Consider the following 16539-nt stretch of genomic DNA (forward strand, 5'->3'; position numbering starts at 1 on the left):
TCACTTGCGTTTTCCAAGGGAATAAGAGTTTCAGAAACCAGACAGTGAGCTTTATGAAAAACGACCATATTCTATCTCTCTATGCTGTCAGATATAATAATTTAATAGGCAGCTATACTAATCAGTTACTGCGGTTGAATCTGAATTTACAACTAATTAATCCCTGCTGTGTTTCCTCCCTTCTACTGGCACCAGTGTTGGCATGTGTTCAATTATGCTAATATGGTGCTAAAAATACAAAAGTGGCCGTTGTAACTTACTGCTTTGTAGGCCACAATCCTTATAGACAACTGAGAACCAATTGTGAGCTGGCAAGGCCAAGCCATAGGTCTCCGTTCAACCTTCTTAAACACTGAAAGGCGCTCCAGACTCTCTCTAAATGACAAAACACAGGGGAAAGTGATATGGTGAATCCTGTAAAACATTTTACTAACTGCCCTCAGGAAAAGAACAGGTTAGTTTTAACAAAATTGTGGTCTTGAAAATGTTTTGGTTCTAGATAAATTATCTGTGATTTTTCACATCTTCACATCATAGTAATGTATGTGTTTGATGTGCTAGCTCATACGTGTTTATCACAGACAGATCTTCAATTTCACCTTACATCATCTCAAGTCAGGGTGATTTTCAACAGAGACTATTCCCACATCCAGAAATGTGCATGAATCCAGTTACATGTGACATTAAGGTTGATGACACTGTGGTATTTATTTTCCAGGCATTTTAACAGTTCTGCTGAATTCTTGAATCACTTGAAGCTCACTTGTTGTACCAGTATAGTTAGGATGGAATGTGGCAACAGCACTAGTCCAATATCACAAAACATGTCGTTGTGTTACTACCTCAGCAATGTTATATCAGCAACAGAGACGGGTATTTCAATGCTCACCAGTTGCTTTCATCCCAGCCATGAAACACACATATCTGAGAGCCGCAGCCAGATAAAAGCACATAGATGGCATGATGCAGAAGGAGTGCAATGTGTGCTATTTTTCACCCAGGTAAAATCTGTTAGGATGCATAGCAGAGCCCTCTCTGTTATGGCACCCACGGTATGGAACTTGTTAATAAGAAAAACATGCCTAGCTGACTACCTCCTTAGAAGTACTGCACTATCAGAAGACGTTTTCCTTTAGAAAAGCCTTTGTCAGCACTTCACAGAACCAATAATGTCACTGGACTGTGGGGTAGATCAGATTAAAGAGCCACAGCAATGAACCATAAACTTTCACAGCTTATGTTTTTTTCCTGATTGCTGGTTTAACACTTATTTTATATCATTAGGCTAGTGTTTATTCCCATTGTGAACTGCTTGCCATGAAACTTCCCAACAATAAAAAAATCAACAAAAATAAATATTTTTAAAATGTCAAATCCAATGCAGATATAGGTTTGGATACTAATGTTTGTTGTAATTACATATTGGAAAGGAAAGCAGTGAGTAGAGCTTGTCATTTTCAGGATTATTTCTCCCTTGCTATTTTTGTGTGCTGCTGCTTGCTGGTTTTGCTTTGAGGTTTTTACACACATTTTAGATTTTAAGCTATCGTTATTTTAATGTGCAGATGCCTGCAAGCAAAGAGGCACCTCCAATGTTATCAGTAAATAATGAGCACTGCTCTCCTGTACACTGCTATTCCCGGTGCTATTAAGGCCCAGGTTTGCTGCTGAACATCTAGCTTGGCCTTACGAACCTAAAACATTACACTGAAGCCAAGTTCCACCATAATGAAAAGGGAAATACTTCTATGTAAAGGAACATTATGGTGTCAGAAGGAGAAAAAGCCCAATTTATGCAAACAAAACATCTGTGGGCATGAAACTGGGAGGGAAATAAATACAAGCAAAGTTTCTAATAATGGAAGGAGGAGCAATTCAAGGTTACCTGAAAGTATAAATGTCCTCCAGGCCTTCTTCTTTGGCTAAGGAAAACATAAGCTTTCTCACCATCTGAAGGCCTTCTTTCTGCTGCCCAGATAGCCCCTTCCTTGGAAAAGGGTTTTGGTCCCTACTGGAATGCAAACCATTCCCCGCATCCCCGCTTCCATCTTCGTCATTCGCTGGAAATGGCAAGCTAAGAATACAATAAAGAACAATTTCCATTCACATTCCTCATTCACCAGAACAACTACAAATCAATTCACTGACTTTTATTTTATTTTTTCCTGAAATGAAAGAAATGTGAATTGACACTTTGTATCCTCCCTTTATTCTGATGCACGTTCAATTGTCATTCTGAAACCTTAGCAAGCCAGCCCACACTGATGCTCATTTATTGCCACGCTATTAGTCACTTGTGACATGACAAGCTCTGTATAGGATCTTTTAAAGCTCAAACTTGGAGTATTCATAAATAAAGTTGACGTATTTTCCTCTGCGGAAAGAAATTGGATTAAGAATTTTGCATAATACATCTGCATGAAATTATCTTTTGATGTAATTTATATGTCAACAACTAACAGTCAAATTATACATAATGTTAAATGTATCATTTTCCCCCCTTAAAATTGCAGCAGTGGAGTGCGTAGGGAGGTCAAATCAGAATTGGAGTAGTGGCAATGGGAAATGGGGATTTAACCCTTTCCCCACACATGGAAACCCCACTTCATCAAGCAGCTGATTACACCAAGAGGGAACAGGTCATTGGGGCAAATAGCTGTTTCTTTCCAGAAGTGGCAGAAGGGAAAGGAATATATTTTTGGGGAGTGGGGGCACTTTTCATCAAGACTGTGATGTGGTGTGAAAAGGTTAACCCCTCCTCCCTGTATGTCTTGGGACAGAATTCTCCCCTTCCTAGTATGGCCATTAAGAAAAAGGAAGGAAGACGGAAGCTAAGATATGCAGTTCACATGACATGTTTGGCTCTGAGCTTACAATAAAAGGACCTAAAGAATGGAAGCACCCATTGGAAAAGCCGAGTTTCCTTGCCCCATGCATTTCAAGTCACTGAATGACCACAATGGTCTGTGCATGCCTGCTTCCTTTGGGACTTCTGCCCTTCAGATTTCATCCACAGCATCTTGCCAATTTTTGCATTTTGCGATGTGAGCTGAGTGAAAGCAGTTTTCTTTCTCTTCTATTGAGCATGAAAATCTATATATTAACCTGGGAGTAAGCTTCACTGTAATCAATGAGCTTACTTCTGATCAGACAGAACAATCCTATTTATGTAATTGATCCTAGCATAGCAAAGGTGGAGGACGGGGACGGAGGGGGGGAGATGAAACGGAATACTATTTTAGAGGCCTTTGTCTATTTTGCAGCATTAATGGTGTCTAAATATCATTATTGCCACTGGCATATGACAGTTAAGATAATTTCTTCTTAGTATTGCTTCCTGAAATAGCCAAATCACAACCTATAGTCTTTTTCTGAATACATTAACAGAGCAATCCTAACCATATCTGCTCAGAAGTAAGCCCCACTGGGTTCAATGGGCCTCATTTCCAGGCACAGGCACATAAAGGAAGTTCCCAATGAGCAGTTGCTTGTTTGCATGCAGCCCTACAATTGTGCTAAAAATATGGATATTCCTGCACAGAAGCAGAAAAAAGGCTCCGAAATATAGCAGTGGATGAGTAGAATTAAGGGCCGTGAGAATTTCAGCTATTCTCCAGGGATCTAGAACTGCTGAACCACAGGCGAGATCCAGCCTATAAAAGCTTCTGAAACGGCCTGCCAGCCATAATGGCATAAGCAACATCACAAGAAGACTCAGGTGGCACAATGGGCACCTGGTGCATCTGGCTGTTAACCAGAAGGTTGGTGATTCAAGCCCACCCAGGGACAGCTGTAGGCAGGATTCCTGCATTGTAGAGGGTTGGACTAGATGAGCCTTGCGGTTCCTTCCAACTCTATGATTCCATGATTCTAAGAAAAGCTGTCACCAGTCATTCTATACAAGTGCTGGGCTGGGCGAAGAGATTTAAATGTCCTGACTCAGCCCGGTGATGCAATGGGAATGAATCCCCATGGCCCACCTTGCTCTTCAGACTGAAGAGAAGTTCTGCCTATTCGAGAGCAATTATGAGAATGAAAATTACCTTTCCCACCACTCCTCAGCTGATCTGCATGCATCAGCTAAGGAGCAGTGAGTATGTGCACCTATGATTGTGGACCTTGGCATACCTGGGGGGCGGGTCTCACTCCACCCACTTTGGGGTCTGGTTCTGCCCACTCTTGAGCTGAGGCCCCCCAACAGTTGACATCTATCAGCAAAGGAATGTATACAACCCAGAGCTTTTGTGCTATTTGCAGAATAAGATATCCCAAATAAGGGCAAAATATGCAAATATGCTTTATTTGCATAATTTATGCAGCTTGCAGAATTCAACTATTCTAGATGCAGACTTGTTAAGTTTTTTGTTTGAACGCACAGCCCTGCTTATACAAATTTTTAGTGCCTTTTTGAGAAAGGTGCTACATTAGAGGCTAGAGTTAGAGAAATGACATTCCCTTTCTCAGAACAGGACAGAGTTGAAATAATATTTCATAGTTCTCTCCTCACTCACAAAAACTGAAGCGAAATACCAGTATTCTTCATGTTAGCAATGATAACATCCAGTTGATCCTCACTGAAGGGACTACTGAGGTCTGTAAAAACTTCAATGTGTCGTTTGTCATATTTTTTCCCACTAAAAGAGAAGGCAAAATAAAAGAGTTTCAAAAGCACAGGTATTTTGACAGCTGCAATATTTTGACTGCTTCTTTACAAAGAGCAATTTAATCATATGGTTAATATGAATCCATAGCATGTCATGTATTTGCTGTGTTTGGCCATCACAATATACCATATTTTAGAGGGATGTGATTGGACCTAGGTAACGCCTAGGTAAGCTGACATGTTTAAACAAGCCATAATTAACCTTAACCAAAGTATAAGGTTCGAATGAAATGCTAAACTTTATTATTCTTGCTATCCACCTTGAACTGTCAGGAAAGGCAGGATATAAAATTGTTAGATTAACACAAATAAATAAATAGAACTAACATTTTAATTATTCCCTCCCTTTTATTACTCATTGGGGGAAGCATCTGCTCTTCCAATATACAGTGGATGCTTGGGTTGCGAACGTGATCCGTGTGGGAGGCACGTTCAAAACCTGCAGCATTTGCAACACGCAGCACCGCGTCTGCACACGCACGGGTTGCAATTTGGCACTTCTGTGAATGCGCGGCTGCCGAAACCCGGAAGTAACCCGTTCTGGTACTTCCAGGTTTCGGCACATCCGTAACCCGAAAAAATGCAACCTGAAGCATCTGTAAACCAAGGTATGACTGTACTGAGCAAAATTAACCAAGTGCTATATTCTACTTGATATCAGTCATGGAAAGTACTCTAGTGTCAGGTGAGCTCTGATTTTCCAACACTTAAGTCAATGGAAACCTGCAATTTTTACATTAGCGTAGACCTGATTCTTAGCACTGTGCTGTTGAACAAGTGCCCAATTAACCTGAAAGCAAACTTCAAAAATGGGCTATGAAAGACTTAAGTGGCTAAGGTTCAGCAGTGAAAACAAATGAACAAACAGAGCAGAGCGGCGAGGGAAACCCAATACTTTTCATTTTCAGCTTGTTATATACATTAAGAGTAAATGTCATTTTGTTCTTCAAAGAACTTCCAGTTCTTTATCTCAGTGAGAATTTGGGTCCACCAAAGCTGGTTGAGAGGTACTAACACTTCCCTTACAAAATTAAACTAAAAATGTCCTGAAGGCTATCCCAAAATAGCCCTATTTACTAAGCTGTCTAGTAATACACACAGAAGATTTTGAGCTCTCTTGTGGTAATCAGTCAGAATCCTTCAGTATTTATTATCTCAAAAACACTCCTTCCATAGTAAGATAATGTCCCAACACTAAAATGGAGTCAGATCCATTTTCAAAACTGTGTTTCAGAATCCTTAAGGGCAGTTGTGGGCCGATATACTTACATTGTTTCCTTTTGGAGCAAGTCCATGCAAACAACAAGAGCATCAAGAACTAAGCACATTAAGAAAAGACGCTTTAATCTTTTAAAAAAACCACAATTTGATACATGCTGGCCAGGATACAGTCATTACTGCGCAGCCTAATCACAGTAATATTTCACATTTAACGCACCTGAAGTGTTCAAAGCATTTAACATATCTCAATAACAGCCCTGTAGAGCAGTGTTTCCCAACCTTATTCCAACTGTGACCCCCTTCTGACCTAGTTTCCTTTCTGTGGCGCCCCCCATGGGCATAGCCAGGGGGGCAGCTGCCATCCAATAAGTAAAAATCAATACAGTGGTGCCTCAGGTTAAGTACTTAATTCGTTCCGGAGATCCGTACTTAACCTGAAACTGTTCTTAACCTGAAGCACCACTTTAGCTAATGGGGCCTCCTGCTGCTACTGCACCGCTCCGGAGCACGATTTCTGTTCTCATCCTGAAGCAAAGTTCTTAACCTGAAGCACTATTTCTGGGTTAGCGGAGTCTGTAACCTGAAGCATATATAACCTGAAGCGTATGTAACCCAAGGTACCACTGTACAAATCAATACAAATCAGAGGTTCCGCCCCCCAACAAAAATCCTGGCTACGCCCATGCCCATGTTCTATGTAAACAGAACCTGTTTTATTTATAATTTTTATAATACAGTCCAAAAGGCGCACAGGGAGCTCTGTATATATGGAAGAATTTTAAAAAGCAAGTGGTCTTCACTGACCTGGTGCAAAAAGATCTTGTCATCCAGAGGAGCCCTGGCTGCCTAGATAAAACACTACAGCCCCACACACCCTTACCTGGAAGTATGGTCCACTGAACTCAGTGCAACTTTCTTCTGAGTAGACACTTATTTACCAGATGCAAGGCAGCAACACCAGACGACCCCACTCAGCTAGGTGCTGGGATGGATTTCACCCAGACCTTGCAGAGTCAGGCCAACACTGCCGACAGGCCCTATGTCCCTTGGCACTTAAATCAGGGGTGGGAAGCACAGCATTAGTCCTGCTTTGGCCTGTGAAGCCATTTTCCCCAACTCATGCCCCTCTGCCCCACACCTGACTGGATTTGTTCTGCGAGTTTCCCCTGAGAATCTTGATCATGCCACCAATCCTTCCAGACAGCAGGGTCAAGTCACTGGCAGGATTAAAGTCACTGATGGGCCAGGAGTTTAACACTCCTGGGTAGGCTGCACAACTGAGCACCCCTGTAGAAAAAAGCTTTGCCAATAATGAAGTTGGCGAAGCGCCATGCACCCCACACTCAGCTGGATGTCGGGTGCTTGGGAAGTGCTGTGCAAGAGACTTTGGCAGGTGGGAGGGATAAACCACCTGTCAATCATCTGACATCATAATAATACCATGTCCTGCCCACCTGTCAATGGTGTTCTGTCGGGGTGAGACAAATAACAATCAGGCCCACTGAGCCAAATAGGTTTGTCTTAAATAATAAGGGCTCTAAGAGTTAATGTGGCAATTCCAGACACAGTTAAAATATAAACTCCCAATCTTCCATGCAGCTGTAATCTGGTGAAAAGATTTTCAACATTCATAAAGGATACTGTCCCCATGTTCAGAGCCAGGCTGAACCATATTTTGTATGTCTTCCAGCAAATCAAAATCCGGCATCATCAGGTGTCTGTGCACAGTGACATGCTGATATTGGTCCCCGCTGGCAAGGCTATTTGCAGTGTCCTCTGTGCCAAATAAAACCAAGGCGATTTCATCTTTACTCTCAGCAAACACCTGCAGATGGTAAAAGATGCCAGTGCAGATACAAAGTGATCAGTATAAACTTTGCTACTCAGCTTCAGATTACTATCGATTCATTTTTCCTACCTTATCTGCATCATATATGAAACATATTTAAATGACATTTTAGGTTCTGTGGTCAGCTACCAAACTGTTATGGGAACTACAGTTCAATATCTGGAAAAAATTCCCGAGGCTAGAAAATACAGTTACAGAACTTTGCCTCCCACCCCCCACACACACACACTGGAAGGGGCAGTTTTAACCTAAGTTGAAAACTGAAGTAATGGTAGGAAAAATCAATGTGCCAAATAGATTGGTGGAACAGAATGCATTATCAAAGAAGTACAGTAGACATTCTATATTTCTGTTACACCTATGTAACTTCAAGGAAAGAAGTATGAAGCTGAGGGGAAACATGGTGTGCAACAAATTGTAAACCACAGGCAGGGGCAACAGCCTCAACGCCCCTGAAGCTGCCCCTGTCTTCTATCCCATTGGAGTTCTTTTTTTCCTATTCATTTCTGCCTTGTTTCCCCTGGTTTATAAAGTTAACAAACCACTGCAGGCCTGTTTTAAGTTTTACTTCTTCCCTTTCACATGAAGTGAAGTTTAGCCCTGTTCTGATGTCATTATGCTGTGAGTTTTTTGCAGCAGCTTCATCTTTATCATAACTTCTACTGTTCATCCCACCCCTCTGAGCTCCTTTACCTGCCGCTGCACAAACATTGTCATCACTTTTTTGGCTTGTTCAAAAGGAGAGTCTTCTCCAGGACCAGAATTGCTCATAGAAAAGCCGACATCCATACACAGGACCACTGCTGCCTTCAGAAAGAAAAAGTACAAGCTGAACTAGAATATGGCTAGGCAAAATCATACAAGCACCTATTCCTTGAGCTGTAACAATCTACACCTACATGCTACTGCAAAGGAAACTATGGAACCAATACAGCTTTCAGGCTACAATCCTATACCCACTGGGGGTATGCCCAGCTCGGTTTAATAGATTTTACTTTACTCAGAAGTAGGCATACACAGAATTGTTTTCAAAATTTCTACCTGTCTTGTCAAAAACACTGTAGAAAAATAAACCACAATACACACTCCCAGCAAGACTTGGGGGAAAGTCTGATTAGCTTTGAAAAATTGCTTTTACATTAGAAATAATGTGTTTAATGCAGTAAGGGTAAAAATGGAGTGCTTATATAGAAAAAAACCCCATAGTTTTTTCTTTATTCAGTTTATTCAATCTATGCATTTCGGGTCGGAGGGCTCTCCTGAGCAGAAAATGCTTGCTCTGCCTGTACCACTGAAGCTTTACAATCACTCAGCTGAGCAATACTGTTGGATCCAATCCAATATTTATAACCCACCTTTACTCAAACTATAGGAATCAATTTTTTAAAAAATCAGGTTCCCCCATGTCCTAAACTTCTCAAATATATTTGTTCATGTCTTGGATGCTGGAGTCACAGAACTGGAAGAACTGTTTGGTTTTTAAAAATTTAATAGCTTAGTGGTTTTTTTTTTAAATTGCATGTTTACTGTTTTATATTGTATTTATACAAGCTTTGCTACATAGAAAGCTGCTTTATAGTGGCCTTCCCCCTCAAAAAGTGGGATACTAGTATCTAAATAACTACATAATAATGTTATTATAGAATTTAAGAGGTTGCGTCCAACTAACATGTCCCAGTAGTTCAAGGACTTTTGCCTGTGCAATACGACTTTTCATCCCCATGCAACCCCTTTTATCTGCCTTTAGATAAAAGTGAGTAGGCATTGCGAACTACTTTACTGCTTGATCCCAACAGGTAAGTTTCTGATATGTGAACAAGGTCTCTCTCTCTCTCTCTCTCTCTCTCTCTCTCTCTGTGTGTGTGTGTGTGTGTGTGTGTAAGTATCACTGTGTGTATAATCACTCCCTTGATTAATCTGGAATACAAGGCATCACTTGGTTCTAAATGCAAGTGTAGATTAGGTTGCAATCCTGCATACACCTACATGCTTGAACTCAATGGGTCTTACTTCTGATAAGATATGCACAGAATTGTACTGTAATAATTAATAATAATAATAATAATAATAATAATAGTATTGTATCGCGATCCGCTTTGTGCAGACTTATCTGCCCCTGAAAAGCAGGATGCAGTTCTGATTCTATATATGTAGGATTTCGGAGTGGGGGGTCGTCCCGTGATAATCTCATCATAGGTAACCCCCCCCAAAAAAAAACACCCCCCCACACACCTCACTAAGGATTAGAAGCCCCACTTTCAACTAGAATAATAATAATGATACATTCCTAAGGGAGGGAGGGAGAGGAAGAGACTCCAATCGCTAAGCATCTTGAACCGAAGTCCAATGCTGAAGCCTCCCGTTAGCTCTGTCAGGGCGACGCGCGTCTCTTTCTGAGGGAAAGCGCCTGCAGGGGACCAGCCTAGGCGGCGAGGTCCGTCTCTCACGCCCCACCACCCGCGCGTTACCTTCGCCCCCCGCGACATCGTGCCAGAAGCGGCTCCAGCTACGTCTTCCGCGCCTCCGCCGTCTCTTCCTTCCGGAGTCTCTCGGCCAGTATCCGGCCAAGTCGGTCTGGGCGCGGCCGTGGGAAAGAGCCCCACAGCGGCCCCTCGTGGTCCAAGCCGAGATGGAGGAGGAAGGATGGAGGGCCGCAGGAATTGCGGTTACAAGGAGGAGAGGGTTGCGTTGGCACAAAAGAGGCTGCTCAGGCTGCAGTTCTAATGCACGCTTCCTGCAATGATTTAACAGTGCCGGATTTACGTATAGGCTCAACAAGCTATAGCTTAGGGCCACCTGCCAACAAGCTATAGCTTTGGGGGCCCCCCAAAAAATTAAGGGGGGGAACTGGATGTACATTTCCAAAATATAAGATAAAAAACAAATAAAATAAAACCTGCATTCAACAACAGTGTTTTGTGTTGTGTAGGCTCCTATGATGTAAGTAATGCTAGCCTGCTAGCCTGCTCCCTAAAATATCACTGGTTTGCTCATTTCTATATATAGGGTGCCTACATTCTGCTGTTTATAATTATTAGTAGTTTGCATCATATATTTGCACCTATTATTATTTCATGCTATAGCAAGTTTCTAGAGACTAGATTATGAGTCTTTGTAAATTGTGTTTCTAATGGAACTTTTGTTATTGCCAAATGCCAATGTGTTTGCATTATTAAGTTTGTTATGAATAAAAAATCATTTGAAGTTAGAGCTTAATAATTATTTCACTATTAATATACTTAATTGTATTTCACTTCAACAATTACTTTGATAAAATGCATATTTTGTAATGTGCAAATAGCTTTCGATACCTATTAGGTCCATAAATTACTATATAGCATATATTCAACACAAAAAACAGCTACAATTTGTTGTTGACAAAGGACAGCTGGACATATAAAACCTAAGGGCCTCATCAAACCTAAATCCAGCCCTGATTCTTCAACATCAACTTCATTGGACTAGTCGTGTTGTGCGGATGCCTGATTAGCGTCTCCCAAAGCGACTACTCTATTCCCAACTTATGAATAGAAAGCGTAATACTGCTGGTCAACAAAAGAGGTTTTAAAGACTCTCTCAAGGCAAATCTTTTTAAAAATATAGTATAAACACAGACAACTGGGAAACACTGGCCCGCGAGCTCTCCAATTGGAGAACAGCCTTTACCAAAGGGGTCATGGGTTCTGAAGACGCTCAAACTCAGGATGAAAGGGAGAAACGCGCTAAGAGGAAAGCACGCTTGGCAAACCCTCACCGTAATCAGCTTCCAACCAGAAACCTATGTCCCCAGTGGGGAAGGACGTGTGACTCCAGATTTGGCCTCCACAGTCACGGACTCACAGTGAAAACCGTGTTCATGGAAAACAATCTTACTTGGCTACGAGTGATCGCCAAAGATGAAAATAAGAAGGAGAGAGGAAGGAGTAAAAAGATGTGTTGACACAAAAGAGGATGTTCATGCTGCAGTTCTAATGAACACTTCCTGGGAGTGAGTCTCCTGGAAGCCAACGGCTCTCTCCTCGGAGCAGACATGTATAGGGTTGCACTGTTCATATCATAAGCCTAAAAGAGGGCAATGAAGATTGGGTGTGTGTAAAGAAATGCCGCCTTTTAAAAAGGAGAATCTTTTCACCCCACTGCACAGCAGTAAGTTCAAGCTTCCCACCACGTGGATCCTTAATAATAATAATAATAATAATAATAATAATAATAATAATTTATTATTTATACCCCGCCCATCTGGCTGAGTTTCCCCAGCCACTCTGGGCGGCTCCCAATCAGTATTAAAAACAATACAGCATTACATATTAAAAACATCCCTGAACAGGGCTGCCTTAAGATGTCTTCTGAACGTCAGGTAATTCTTTATCTCTTTGACATCTGATGGGAGGGCGTTCCACAGGGCGGGCGCCACTACTGAGAAGGCCCTCTGTCTGGTTCCCTGTAGCCTCACTTCTCGCAATGAGGGAACCGCCAGAAGGCCCTCGGCGCTGGATCTCAGTGTCCGGGCTGAACGATGGGGGTGGAGACGCTCCTTCAGGTATACAGGACCGAGGCCGTTTAGGGCTTTAAAGGTCAGCACCAACACTTTGAATCGTGCTCGGAAACGTACTGGGAGCCAATGCAGATCTCTCAGAACCGGTGTTATGTGGTCCCGGCGGCCACTCCCAGTCACCAGTCTAGCTGCTGCATTCTGAATTAATTGCAGTTTCCGGGTCACCTTCAAAGGTAGCCCCACGTAGAGCGCATTGCAGTAGTCCAAGCGTGAGATAACTAGAGCATGCACCACTCTGGCGAGACAGTCCGCGGGGAGGTAGGGTCTTAGCCTGCGTACCAGGTGGAGCTGGTAGACAGCTGCCCTGGACACAGAGTTAATCTGCGCCTCCATGGACAGCTGTGAGTCCAAAATGACTCCCAGGCTGCGCACCTGGTCCTTCAGGGGCACAGTTACCCCATTCAGGACCAGGGAATCCTCCACACCTGCCCGCCTCCTGTCCCCCCAAAACAGTACTTCTGTCTTGTCAGGATTCAACCTCAATCTGTTAGCCGCCATCCAACCTCCAACCGCCTCCAGGCACTCACACAGGACCTTCACCGCCTTCACTGGTTCTGATTTAAAAGAGAGGTAGAGCTTAAGGATGCAGTCCTGTACTCCCACATACCTGAGGGCTCAGCTCAGCTCCATGAGGTTTCTGAGTAGATATCTGTAGGAGTACAATAACCAATCTCAAAGCGTATAGGAGAATGGGATGCTGAGAAGAGCGCAGAGAGAAGAAACGTCGTGCATCTGCAGCAGGACAACCGGATGCCTTCACCTGCCCCAGCTGCAACAAAACATGTCTCTCCTGTATCTGTCTCTGCAGCTGTTACTCAACAATTTGACTTCACCCCCAAAGGCACACTCCTCCATCAGCTCCAAAGATGGACAGGTGCCAACCATTTGTTTTAAAACTACTGGTTTTACTTAGATTTTATGTCCATTTGTTTTTAAAGATTTTATCAGTATCTTTTATGAATATTTTATATTGTTTTATGTAAGCCACTTAGAGGTTTGGGTTGATTAAGTGGAATGTAACTTTTGTTAAAATATGGGAGTTAATTTGGAAACAGAGGTATTGTTCACCGACTTTTAAAAAAACTAAATGTCTGTGTATAGTATCTGCTAGATTAAATTGCAGTTTCCTTTTGCAGAGTATGGCATCCTGTTAAATATATGCAATTTTAAAGGAGGGAGGAAATCTGATAACCCAAGAGGGAATCTTATTCATTTCCCATCATTCCTTAAAGAAGATGCCCTTGGTATCCTAAATGAACTTGAACAAGTTCCACCCTGGGCTGAAGCAGTGATTCAAGCAAAACTGCCCAAGGCTAAACTTAATTTGGCCACTTTACAAGAGAACGAAAAGAATAGGCCTCCAGTTGCATCCAAAGAAAGGGCACATTATCTCAAACAGCCGCAGCTGTAATGCTGCAGGACACTGTGGTCCAGATCAGTGTGAATGGATTCTGTGTACAGTTAAATAGACCACTTTCCATTTTCTCCATGATGGGATCCTTGTGTAGGCTGTCTGAAGTTCAAATGGAAAATACACAAAGCAGCAGGTGATGTGAACAATTTTGGACAAGTCCCTCACCATTTGCTATGTTTTTGGAACAACCAGACTCTTAAGGAATAGGAGTGGGTGGTGGGTGGAGGAAAGCTTCAATTATTTTGCAAGAAATTGGCAGGTGGTCTATACAGAGGTTTCCAAAACACCTGGGGTTTTGAAAAAGTATCTGTTGAAATATGGTTTTTTAAGGTCTTAGACCCCAGCATGAGATAGATCTGCTGGCTACAGAATTGCCTTATCTGTAGCAGCTTTCCTTAAACACTTATTATGCACTGTACTCTACGCTGCCACCTGCAGCTCGCCATGACTGTCTAGCAGTTATTGATGATTCCCTGCAGAGGTGCATGTAAGTGCACAATTTACTTCCTCTATTTGAGCACACATACCTGGAGAAGAATCCCCTGCCTACCCATTTTATGAATGTGTATAAATAAACCATGTGTCCATGGTCTGAAATTGAAACAGAGCTTGTATACAGGTGGTTAATGTTTCTGTTCACCCTGTGGAATAAACTGCATATTTAGTTCTGCATCAGCATGGTTTTCAAAATGGTAGCTGGGGAAGTTTTCATATTACCAGAGTTTAGGTATCCCTTTGCCTTATGCACACTACAAAATGTTAATGCATTTCTACAACCTTCTTGTTAAACTATTTTAAAATCCACCCACAATATTTTGTTTAACCAGCTTGCCCGTTTGCACGAATCCGGGTGCTACAAGGCAATTTGCCCCCAAATAATTCTTGCTTACCTTAGGCCATGATCTAACTTCATATCTGCACGCATTTCAGAAAATCCATCACCAGCTAATTAAACTTTAGAACACAATAACTGATTCAAATATTTTAATCAGATTAAAACTTTCTAAAAATGAAGCAGGCAAACTCTCAGGAATAACTGCTTCTGTTTGCAAAAGACTGAGATCCGTCTGGCTTGTTACAATTTGGATTGTTGCTGCAGTGCAACAGACACTTAGAATACAGCAAATACCAAATAAAGAGTAATACCACAAACATTTACTCATTGTGCTACCATTACCACAATGCACTATGCGGGAAACTGGCTATCTGTTTTGTCATGTTTTGAGGCGAGGATATATAATTTACTTATTAAATCTATATGCCACCCTTCATCAGAGGATCACAGGGCAGTTTATAAAGACAGAAACGCAAACAATTAATAGGAAACATTTCCCCACGGTAAGAAAGATTTTGACAGTTAAGCAGACTCATGAGTAGCGAGTTTTGGACATGGGCATCTACAGGAATCTTTTGGGAAGGGGAGACAAAGCAAAATACTGGAAGTGGGAAGCAGGCTAGTTTCCCACAAAGAAATGAAAGCAGTGCCCATGTGTTTTGCCACATTATCTCAGGTTCTACAAATGCTAGAAACGTAGGGTAGTATTCAGTTAACTCATAGGTAGGCAAACTAAGGCCCAATCACCTTCTCAATCTGGCCCGCAGAGGGTCTGGGAATCAGTGTGTTTTTACATGAGTAGAATGTGTCCTTTTATTTACAATGCATCTCTGGGTTATTTGTGGGGCATAGAAATTTGTTCATTTTTTTCCCCCTTCAGAATATAGTCCAGCCCCCCACAAGGTCTGAGGGACAGTGGACTGGCCCCCTGCTGAAAAAGTTTGTTGACCCCTGAACTAATTCCTCATGCATGTGAAATTATGTCCGTTTTTGTAATGGGACTTCCCTCCCCAATCTCATGGAAGCAGATCTGCTCAAATGCGCCAGCCACACTGCACCCTTTCCCAAACAGCTGGTGTCAACATTAGTGTGGGGTGAAGCAAACTTGAATTATGACTTAAGTTTACAGATTACAGAAGTGACTATGGATGCCACCAGATTCTCATTCACATACAGAAATTTGTACGTACCTGGAAGGCAACACTGACACATGCTTCCTGGTTGGGCCCAGTATCTTGGGGTGGCTAATCTAACCTGTGGTCTTCCAGATGTTGTTGGAGTCCAACTCCCATCAGCCCTAGTCAGCATTCCCAGTGGTGAGGGATGTTGAGAGTTGTAGTCAACCAACGCCTGGAGGTCCGTAAGTGCTTTTCCTTAATTGATATGATGGTCAGGCCATGAAGAACCAAGAAACTGCTTGGGGATGGAGCTATGCTTGAGCCTTGAGAGACAGAGAACATTTTATTTCCTGATTTACTGCAAGGCATCAGTACACAAACCAGAAGGCTCCCAGGTCTCAAATAATATGTGCAATTAAGAATGAGGGAGGGGGAGAGGTCACAAGGGCAGATATTTGCTTAGCATTTTCCTAACTTTTTTGGGGGGGGGGGGAATCCCATGGTCTAACAAAGGCTTTTTATCACAAACATTGAAAGAGCTTTTTATTTTAATCTTATGAAAGACAAATTTGTCTTCCAATACAAATTGGCTGAAACCCTGTTAAAATCATCTGACGAACTGTACTAGGACAGTAATAATGATAAATCTTTTGTATCTGGTTTCTCATATTTCCTGATGTTCCAAAACGCATGTAAGAAATGCCACTAACTTCAGCAGAACATTAATCTGTAATAACAATGGATTAGGTTTGAAAGAAAGGAGATCAAGAAGGTCTATGTCTCACTGCAAAATTGCTTATGGGAAGGTTGGTGAGAGGGGGGGTGAAAGCATCTCAAGAAAGAAGGTAGAAGAAAAAGGTAAAGGAAAAATGATAACTACAGCG

At 42.1% G+C, this 16539-nt stretch overlaps 1 protein-coding gene across 1 annotated transcript in view; it reads right to left on the bottom strand.

Moving 5' to 3' along the window:
- The window catches only part of XRCC5 (X-ray repair cross complementing 5), a 40040-nt gene extending 29710 nt beyond the window's left edge, over positions 1-10330 (bottom strand). Inside the window, exons 1-7 of the mRNA XM_081852753.1 lie at positions 10202-10330; positions 8427-8540; positions 7526-7709; positions 5933-5981; positions 4512-4634; positions 1886-2074; positions 261-375 (exon numbers count right to left, since the gene is read on the bottom strand). Coding sequence (XP_081708879.1) covers positions 261-375; positions 1886-2074; positions 4512-4634; positions 5933-5981; positions 7526-7709; positions 8427-8540; positions 10202-10219 — 792 coding nt within the window. The 5' untranslated portion in view covers positions 10220-10330. The remainder of the gene's footprint in view (positions 1-260; positions 376-1885; positions 2075-4511; positions 4635-5932; positions 5982-7525; positions 7710-8426; positions 8541-10201) is intronic.
- Positions 10331-16539: the final 6209 nt, after the last annotated feature.

This window comes from Podarcis erhardii (genome assembly GCF_964252035.2).
Source record: "Podarcis erhardii genome assembly, chromosome: 1".
In the NCBI taxonomy this organism is placed as follows: domain Eukaryota; kingdom Metazoa; phylum Chordata; class Lepidosauria; order Squamata; family Lacertidae; genus Podarcis; species Podarcis erhardii.